Below are 10,382 nucleotides of genomic sequence, written 5' to 3' on the forward strand. Positions count from 1 at the left end.
GGGGGGGGGTGGCCGTGATGGTAACACACGGTACAAAACACAGTTGTTATTCAGTAACTCTTTTTAAACACTAGAGCTGCCTTCCAGTACCTCTCTGACGACGAGGATTGTGCTGAATAACCTTCCATGAGTTATTTAGTAACCCGTATTCTTCCCTTTGGAGTACCTGTGACTAAGCTAACTTTCAGGACTGTGAAATTATGAAATAAATTATTACTCTTCTCTGTTTAAAAGTAAAAAAGTAGCTCATTATAACATCTTGCACCTCATCTTGAAGTCAGACTGAAAGCACAAGCACCTCAGTGCTCTGTGAGTTTCTACACAAGGCCTAGTGTAAAGAAATGTGTTTGACTGGTACGGCTCTAATGTAATGCAACGTTGTGATCAAAAAAGTTGAAGTGACGTTACCGTGTTGTCTTAAATTTTGTAGTGTGCAGTAGCATAGCTGATGTGTTCTTGAGCTCCTGTGTAGGGTGGTCCTATGAAGCAGTTTCAGTGTTCTCATTAAATTTTGCAATGCTAGAATTCTCCATTTAATTTCTGTTTATTTGTGTAACTGTGACATGGAATGATGCAGTAAATATATCTAAGAAAACCAACCATGTCAAAATTCATGTATTTTGCATTGTAGAGGAGCAAATGTAATATTGGAATTTGTGCTTTCATTGACAGCTCCATGATCCAATGCATTTAATAGAAAGTAACTATTTGCAAAGCAACTCTTACTGTCTTGTTTCTCCAAGATATTTTGGTCTTGTATATAAAAAGTGTAAAGCTTTAAGTTTAAGAAGCTCGTTTATTTATAAAGAGTGCAATCAGTTCTTAGTCACCTCTTCGCTGTGATAACTTTACTCTCCTTTACCTTAAAATCCTACTAAGTGGAGAGCAAATGCAGTATGTCAGCTCATAAAGGTAGCTGGCTAGAAGTGAGCCTTGGGAGACAGGCTTCCTTCCTTGCTCTGGAATACGTTTAGGCTTCTTCTGCAGTCTCCGTCTAGAATTATGGTGCTACGAACAGAATCATATCTGTATCAGAATCGAACATATCTGAACAGAATCGAATCTGTATCAGAAATAGTGTGGCCAGCAGGAGCAGGGAAGTGATAGTGCCCCTGTACTCGGCACTGGTGGGGCCGCACCTCGAATACTGTGTTCAGTTTTGGGCCCCTCACTACAAGAAGGACGTTGAGGTGTCTATAACAACAGTAAAAGTACAGTTTTGTTTGAATTTAAAGTATCTGCTGTTTTTCTGGGAGGTACCTGAAGCCTTTCTTACTGTAACTAAATATGACTCAAGATTTTTCCTGTTCTGGAGAAGACAGATTTTAGCCTGAAACTTTTCAGCTCCAGCATCAGACTTGGTTTCTGGTTTAATTCCAATGTGGTATCTACATAGGGCTTAACGACTGTGGGTTTTAAAGCCTCTTCTCCAGAGAAGTAGTGCATCGCAGTAGTGGCTGGAAGCCAAAGCAGCATACCGTTCACTGAGACAGACACGTGGGAGGACAAGCACAGAAGGGCTGTGAGAAGTACAAACCAGCAGCTCTAGCTGTGTAAGTCCTGGAAGCGTTTGAATACTGAACTATTTTCGTCAAGGAGAGCAGGCAGCTAGTGCCAGATCGGAGCAATGACAAATGAAACCAGATGCTTTCCTTGCCTTGCTGATGGATTGGAGCACTCCCTGACGGTAGTGGAAGCCATCTGCTCGCAGTGTCAAGCGTCAGTGAAGTCTTCGTTAGAAATTCTGTCAGAAACTTAGGCCTTCAGTCAGTGCAGCACAGCATGCCTGGTTTAGGACTTGGGATTTTCATTGATCAAGGTGCTATTTCTACATTAGGACACTGGCTCAGTGATCTTCCCTCTGCTTCATTCCAGCTTTTTCCATTCGTAGATGGACTATGTACTAACTGCATCATCATTTATCTTGGTATCATTTGTCTGCAAAATTTGGACAAACTTCGGCCTATCAGAAAGGGACATTGGCTGAAACTGAGCTCTTACACTGCATTATAAATAAGGAATACTGAAACTGGAGACATTTCAATCTTAATTCCTTTTAAGATTAAAAAGATTTAAGTCAACTCAGCTGATATGGTATGGAAACATGTAAGTTAAAAAAAACTTTCTAAAAAAATTAGAAAATTAGTAGGAATTATAATAAATATTATGCCCACATTTCACTTGTGACAGTCTAAAGGTCTAGTTGTAGGTGTAAATGTATATGCTGAACTTCAAAGTCTTAGTTGTAGATGTAAATACATATGCTGAACTTACTTACCCCAGTTTTGCATCTGCCTTCAGATTTTGAATATATTTCAGGTTTTGAATATAGTGTTACTAACTGAGGAAACTTGAAGAAAAGGTTTTAAAATACTGAATTGCAGTAACTTCTTGGTCTCAAAAATCCAGCTTCTTGTGTTGGTTACAGGGGGAAGCATGGTACCGTAGATCTACCGTAATTTTTTTGTTTAACACCTATGGGCTGGAATAAAAGTGTATATGCAAGTCATGATGCTGTAATACAGTGTGATACAGCCTTGGATACTTCTACCCAGGAGTACGAATTTCAGTTCAGGGAGGCCAGTCAGATTAGCATTTCCAGTGCTCATTTCAAAATACTGCTTTTTACTGAGGTTGCTCTAGCATAATGATTAATGAATTACTGTCAGTCTCGTTTCCATGTTGTGAGCTAACAAATACGCCTTCACAACTATGGTACACACAGTCAGAGCAGTTTTATGTTCCCTCTAATCTGGCTTTTCAGTCACAGATTAAAGCAAAAGGAAAATTGAAGAAGGATGTTGTCTCCTAAGCAATTCCCGAGAGCATAGCACGTATGGAAGTTTTGTTAAGCTGTCAGTTTAAATATTTATCTGCACTAGAAATACAAATTTTTCTAAGGCAACAATCTTCTGCTCAAAATTTATGGAAATGCCTAATGTGACAGTTGAATTACTATATTTTCCATCTTTTAATTTGCCTCACAGTCCAGAATTAAACAAGGCTTACTTTCAGTTTGATTCAGGGCAGTATTGAGTGTTGGTATTGTTGCCAGTAAGGTTTTTGTTCCTTTTTTGGTTATACAGATGAAACTCCTTTCTGCAACGCCTGGAAAAATTGTTTGTGAAATGAAAGTAGAGGAGGAGCATACAAACAGAGGTGGCACGTTACATGGAGGTTTGACAGCCACACTTGTGGATGTGGTGTCAACAACAGCGTTGCTGTACACAGAAAGAGCAGTGCCTGGGGTCAGTGTGGACATGAACATCACGTAGGTATTATCCACCATGTTTACCAGAACATACTAACTTTTCTTCCCCTAACACAGTATTGACTCCATTGTATGTCATTTCTAGGCTGTAGTACTCACTTAAAAAAGGTGTTTTCTTTGGTTTCAGAAGTCGTCTTGTGATAAATTAAGGGGGGATTGTTTTGGGGGATATTGCTATTTGGTTGCAAAATTTGAGTTGGACTTTCCTAAGCTTTTATTTGTTACACACGTTTAAGAGACAGTACCCATTCAGTCATAGAATGTAAAGGGATGTTGATATGTGGTAAATTTTAGTCTTACAAAATTGGCTCAGCTACTGTCTTTGCTTGTGAAGATATGTTAAGAGTGTGTCCTCAAACACCAAAATCTAGGGTAAGCAGCTTTCTGTAAACACTTTTTTAGTATTAGTCCATAAAATGTTAAAACAGGAGAAATACTAAACCAGGAAACAGTTTAGCTCTGTTGTATGCTCACATAGAGGGTGAATTACAGATTGAATCAGAATTTCCCACTGGAGGAAGACTCCTTTGCTCTAGGTCATTTAAAGGTGCTTTTATATTGAGAATAGTTCTTCCTGTAATGCAAATTTAAAGCACAGTGTCTTTTTTTTTAAAAAGAAAAAAGTTGTTCTGAAACCTTTGATCATGCTATTACAGTTTGTCAGCTTTGCTTCATTACTTTTAATGAAGAGATTATGACTGATTGGAACTAAAATAATCCTACTTGGAATAACTAACACAGAGCACTAAAAATCTTGGAAAAGTAACCCCTCATCAAAACTGTCTTAAAAAAAATTGAAAAAAGCTTCAAAAGTGTGTGGGGAGTGATCTGTATCTTTACCGGGTTCCCTCCTTTCCCCCCCCAGCACCCTCTGATTTCTCCACTGGGCGGGTGGGACTGGAGCATCTATGTAAGCTTTATACTACCACTGTGATGACCAGGAAATCGCTGGAAATGAAAACCTGAAATTCTCCTATGATTATGTTTTTTTCCCTTACAGTAGTATAACAAGAGGCCAACATCTGAATTATTTACACTATCAAATATGCCTACCCAATTACATAAGGGCTAAAATCTTAAGAAAGTGCTCTCTGTGGAGGTGATCCAAAATGATTGAGTAGCATAATCCTTAGGAAATGTTACCTGAAGCAATATTAATAGCTTTGTTTAAACCAGACTACTGCTTTCATTGAACAAGTGATATTGGATATCGAATACTGCTATAATACAACTTTTTCCTTTTTGGGAAGGAGCTTTTTAAAGGGTTGTCATGAGGAAGCTATTTCGGCAATGGAAAGAACAGAGGGAAGCAGAGAAACTTGTTTTTTTTAATCACAAGAGGATCAGCAGCAGCCTCTGAGAACGAAACAAACCTGAAGCCCTGTCCCCTGTCAACTAATGGGGCTTGTGCTACATCAGCATTAGGTGTGACTGACATACTTTTGACATGGTGTCATGTGTAAAAATGGACTGGCTGTTGAAATTTATCTCAGTAAGATTTATATCCAGCAATTATACATTCTCCTCTAACTCTTAACATTTGAATACTGTTCCCTTACCTCAGATCATGGTTGGGTCATGTTGCTCCTAATTCTCTCCAGGCGTTTTGTGGGGGACTTTCTTCCTATTCCCTGCAGAGTGTGTTCTAAAAGCACACCCTCCTACTCACATAAATAAAAACAGTTATCTAATGAATGGAAACAGCGTTAAACCTCGGAAGTTCGAAGGCCTCCCAGATTTCCATGACTTTTCTCTGACCAGGGTATGGGAAGCAGTTAACCTATGCTTAGGTTCCATACAGAAATGACCTTCTGAAGCCGTACTAACAGAGACATTTTGCAACGGAACCAGCCAGACTGGTTTAGAAAGGCTGTAGGGAGCCAGCAGCAGCTGGAATAGGACTTGGAGCTGAACTTTTAAGTGAGATCTTTGATAGCCAATTGTTTCTGTTCCAAAATGGAACAGAACTTGGTTCCTCAGAACCAAGCCAATGGGTTTCTTTCTATCCTCCCATTTTCTCAGAGAACTCTTAACACTGCATTACCACTGCAGTGCTTAGAGGAACTCAAGGACTTTTAAGAAGTGGGGATTTGCAAGCAGGCAGTTAGAGCGCGGTGTGTGTCTTTATTACTCACTTTTGCTAATTCCCTTTGTGATGATGTAAAATGCAGGAATATTCTTGGATTTGTGCAGCCTCTTACCTGTTAATTTTGTTCTTCATTGAAGATATACTTCTGCTGCTAAGATTGGAGAAGAGATACTGATTACAGCTCAGATTTTGAAGCAAGGAAGAAATATTGCATTTGCCAGCGTGGATTTAACAAATAAGGCGACAGGAAAGTTAATTGCACAAGGTAGACATACAAAGTATCTAGGAAATTAATATAAGGAAGTAATTTAAAAAATAATAATTGTTGGGCTTAAGAATCCCATAGAGAATGATTTTCTCATTTACGCAATAAGACATCATCTGTACAAAGTTCTGATAGTCTATATAAAGTGAATTTGTCTCGCTCCCATAATAAACAAACAAATTTCTTAATTACCACCAGAATTGCTACAAGCCTAAAATCAGTGCCTATTTTGTGATGAACAACAGAGTGTGATAGCATGGGGCTGCATCTGGCTTTTTTGACCACATTCTGGTCAAGATAGCAGAAGGGAAGAGCCTTTGGACCAGCCGTGTGGTTTACCGGCATGACAGTGTTTTAAGAGATCTCTGTTTTCTTTGCCTGTGGTGTCGTCATGCGACAAAGCAACCCTGTCTTCAGGCCCGTCACCATCACGTTGAAACAACACTATATATGCTTACCAACTAAACTACTTGCTCTGCAAGATGGCAGTACAGAGTTCCTGTAACAGTGTGTGAAACTGCTTTGAAAGTGTAAAGCAGGCTAATACAAAATGTAATTTTCTGATGCTGTAACAAATTCAAAAGTATTCAATAAAGCTTTCTGAAACTACCTTTTTAAAGATTATTTAATAGTTTTGTAATCTCTTTGCACCGAGTAAAAGCTTGCCAGCACAGAGTGGTTGAGAGAGGGTGCGGTGGAACCCTTGTACACAAACTCACCTGAGATTTCATCATCTCCCTGTGATTCCTGAATGTGAAAATGCAGTTACATCATTAGGGCTTTTCACCTCTACCCACCTGAAGTTCTGGCTATATTAGTTTAAAAATCATCAGCTGAGAGTTAGAGATGTATCAGAATAAATTTGGTGAGCCTTTCATCAGGCTAAGGCTGTAGATTGCCTGACTGGGGTTGAATGTGGTAGAGTTAAGCTGCTGTTCATCAGCTGAAGTCTCATCTCCGCATGCACTGTTGTGGACAGGTTTAACTGCTTTCTTCAAACTTAGGGCAAACAATCCTTGGCAAGGCGACCACACTAATAAAAACAGCGGTGCTACATATGCAGTGCAAGTTTACATAAACCATGACCTTAGGTTTTCTTCTCTAGTGGGAGATTTGAAAAATAAAGGGCATGCACAATTCTTTTTGTCATGGAAGTTGACTCATTGTCTTCAGTGATTTGAATTTTGTGATTAAATGTGCTGTTAGGGCTTTTTTTTGTGCATTCCTAAACCTAAAGAAATGATTTCCAATGAGTTAAGTAAGTGACCTGTTCACGCAGACTGATTTTCAGTATGAACAAGTTTGCTAATATATCAGCAGTCTTTCCAAAATGACTTTCAAACAAGTGATACAGCTGATGATAACTTACCCTTTAAGGAAGTTCTCTAACAAAATACCTACAGTGGGCTCAGGCTATCAGCATGTATTTTTGCTGCAAGTTTAGAACAGTCATTCGTGGTATATACATTCTCAACCAAAGCTTTTTCTCTGAGGCTGTCTCAGAAGCATACGTGGCTTATGTGCCTGTGGCTAGTTGAACTTTTTAATAGTAGTATCCTCTTTTCAGCAGTACATTCATAATTATTTTTTCCCCAGTGCTTGCACTCATGCTCAGAATCATCCCTGAATCCCATTTCTAGAAACACAATGCTTTGCTAAAGCAGTTCTGTGAAGATACGTATTACAGAGGCAACCTTTTTTGTTTTAAATCTTTGCCCAGCAGAACTATGTGCTTCACTGTATTAAATTGTTTTTCACTTCACAGCTTCCTCTGTCTGAGGCTGTATTATGAGTCTTAAGCATCTCCAGCTCCTCTACAATTACTAGGATGAGCAGACAGAGAGGATCCATCATAGCACGTGGACACACCTAGTGGTTTTAGCAATTGCTGTTATGGTTGTCTTCCTATTAACATGTTCTGGCATCTCCAGTCATCTTTTTTTCCTCAAAGTTTACCGTTTTTCTTCCATACGTTACCCATGTAGTAGAGTGCAAGGAAATAGAAGTGAGGATTAAAACCGCTCCCCCAACTACTATAAACCCACCCCCCGCACTGGAACACAAGAGTGATTTTGAGTATTGTCTGAAATAAAAGGCAGAGCGTGAGAATGAAGGAGGTGCCGAATTCAATACGTGCCAAAAGATTGAGAACGCTCTCAGCTCTGTGTGCTGGGGCAACTCCGTCCTTGTGTAACTGTCCCGCTGCAACTTAACGCGACTTCCCTCACTCAGAGCTGGCTGCCTCAGGAACCTACCGTAGCTAAGTAAGTGGTCTCATTCTATCACTTAGCATTCATCACATCTACATAATTACAATTGAAAAGTGTCCAGGCAAATTAAGAGTGGCAAACCTCAACATGGAAACAACAGTATCCTCCTGTTCCCGTTCCAGCCTGGCAGGGACTGTTGCAGGCTGAGGGGGAAACAGAAAAAAGACCCTTCCTGAAGTAACAAGTGAATTCTCTTCTCCTTTATAACAGACTGTTCAACACAGTATTTTAGCGCTGCCTAATTAATAAGAAAGAGGGACATCATTAATATGCAGGCCAGTTATTTTAGAAGTGGTTCATTAAACTGATTATTTTAAGACAACCTTGTCTGTTATCCCTCCACCAGCAGCAGCGTGTTGACCTCATAATTTATTTCACAACTTAACTTAGGCTTGGAGATGATCTTAGAAGGAATTGTCACCGTTGAGCTCGCTTAGCTTTGGGAGTAAACTGTCAAACATCAGACTTAATTTTTGGAAGTGTTCTTTACTGATTTCACCCTATGTGTTGAAAAATCTGTATCTATCTTACCGTAGATAGATAAATATGGAAAATAAGGACAAATGGTACATGTTCCACCTGGCATTGGAACAAATAGATCTCCTGTGGGGTTGACCTGGTTCTATCACCACAGATTTAGGCATAATTCCCTTACAAGCAAGCAAATAGTGACTTGATGATCTCATCTTGTGAGTCTTGTTAATATACCAGATTACATATCCAGTAACTGACAGACATCTGTAAGCTCCATATCTTACAGCTGCAAGTGAGACTGTCCCCTCCCATATTGTGCTGTTTGGGTTTCCCCCCCCCGATTTTTTCTTTTTTTTTTTTTTTAAACATCCCAAACACCTACACCACACTCTTTGATGCCTAGAGGTCTGCCCTTAGGGAAGGCCACACTTTTCGCATAGCGCTATGTAACATGGTGTGGAACAGTTTGTCTCTATCGGTGAGAGTAACCGCAGCTTCCCACTTCACACAACGTACTGGTCAGCCCAGTGTTTCATGCTGGTTTCACATCACTACTATTGCACAAGTGCATTCAGAGTGACACCCCGGTATTTGCACCACGGTTGAACCATGCACTACAAATCCCTTGGGAAAATCAGGAATTGGAACGGAATCATTCCCACTGGTGTTTAAGAGTCCAGATACTCATCAGGGCAAATACCGATCACAGATTAAGGTGCTGTGAGGAGGGATGTAGTCATTAAGGATTCCAGCTCTCAGGAAGAAGCAACTTGTCAGTGCCAAACCAGGGAAAGGAGAGGGTAAGGAAGGATAAGGCTTGTTTCAGCGGTGACAAAGAGTCAGGGCTCCTTGTTAGTCTTTTAGGTTGAGCCACCTGTCACGGGGGTCTCATGGCTGAGCTGCCTCACCTAGGTTACTCTGCCAATTTAATTACGAGCTAGTTGGTTTACAATTCTCAAATTGGCAAGCATTACCACCTAGAGGGGATGGGGGGGCAGGGAGAATTAAGCTGTTAAGTAACTATTCTGAACAACAGTTCAATTCTGTTCAGCTTCATTGACTGGCTCTGAGCCACCGCCAGGGCACACGGAAGAATTTCCAACTGTGTTTTATCACTAACCGTTTTAGAATTCTCTGTCTGCAGAAACCATTTAGCCAGTAGAAAGAAACCCCAAAACCTCTCCCTTACCTCATTGTCCATGGGAATGAAGAAAAAAGCACTTTGATTCCTATTTTGCTACTTAAGAGTTCAGGGACAACACGACGAGAGTTATCACCTTTGTGATTCTGTAATGCATTCACTGAATGACTGCCGTTACCAGATCCCCTGTCCCCAAGCTGCCATGGTTGTGGGACACTGCAGCATATACAGTTCTTGCCTGAACCAGAGCTAATTACCCACAAACTCTAATCAAACAAGACACATTGGTTGTTTTGGTTGTTTGGTTTTTTTTTTTCCCCTGGAGGATAGCCAATCAACCAACCCACTTTTGTTCACCAAAACAGTACCTGGGGCTGTACCACTGTAGTAAGATTCTGGATCTTTGATTTCCTTTGCTTAAAAGCAGTAGCTGCTTGAATAGATTTCAAGAGTCCAGAAACGCGGCTCGTAGAGTGGGTGCTCTAGCATACAGTAATTGTGCTCAAATTGAGGGACCCTTCCATACGAAAATCCTTTCCAGGCAGAACTAGGTCAGAGATATCTTCAGCCCTAAAAAGCATTTCAGCCAGCCATGCAGAAGAGAAATTACGCTTGCTTATCACGTAGCTTGCTTCAGTTAACCTGTAGAGCTGATGCACCCCTCCACGGCATCAGCGCCGTAGTCAGCCTCGTGAACTCCCAGCTGCGGTGCACAAACCAGAAAGCAGCACCTACTACTGTAGATGGAACCGCGGTTTCCTCCTTAGTATTCCTGACAGCAGAGTTCATCTGTACTCCAAGACCACCACAAGAAGGAAGATTTAAACACCGAACTAATACAAAGCACCCAGCCCCTGTGCACTACAGCAGGG

The 10,382-nt window shown here is 40.5% G+C and overlaps 1 protein-coding gene across 1 annotated transcript; it reads left to right on the forward strand.

Annotated features, from left to right (window-relative positions):
- Positions 1-1,892: 1,892 nt before the first annotated feature.
- On the forward strand, positions 1,893-6,235 carry ACOT13 (acyl-CoA thioesterase 13). The gene is made up of 3 exons (XM_009324912.1): positions 1,893-2,106; positions 3,087-3,271; positions 5,498-6,235. Exons 1-3 carry the CDS (start codon positions 2,092-2,094, stop codon positions 5,652-5,654), a joined length of 357 nt encoding a protein of 118 aa, XP_009323187.1. The 5' UTR covers positions 1,893-2,091; the 3' UTR covers positions 5,655-6,235.
- Positions 6,236-10,382: the final 4,147 nt, after the last annotated feature.

The sequence above is a fragment of the Pygoscelis adeliae genome, unplaced genomic scaffold (genome assembly GCF_000699105.1).
Source record: "Pygoscelis adeliae isolate BGI_AS28 unplaced genomic scaffold, ASM69910v1 Scaffold135, whole genome shotgun sequence".
In the NCBI taxonomy this organism is placed as follows: Eukaryota; Metazoa; Chordata; class Aves; order Sphenisciformes; family Spheniscidae; genus Pygoscelis; species Pygoscelis adeliae.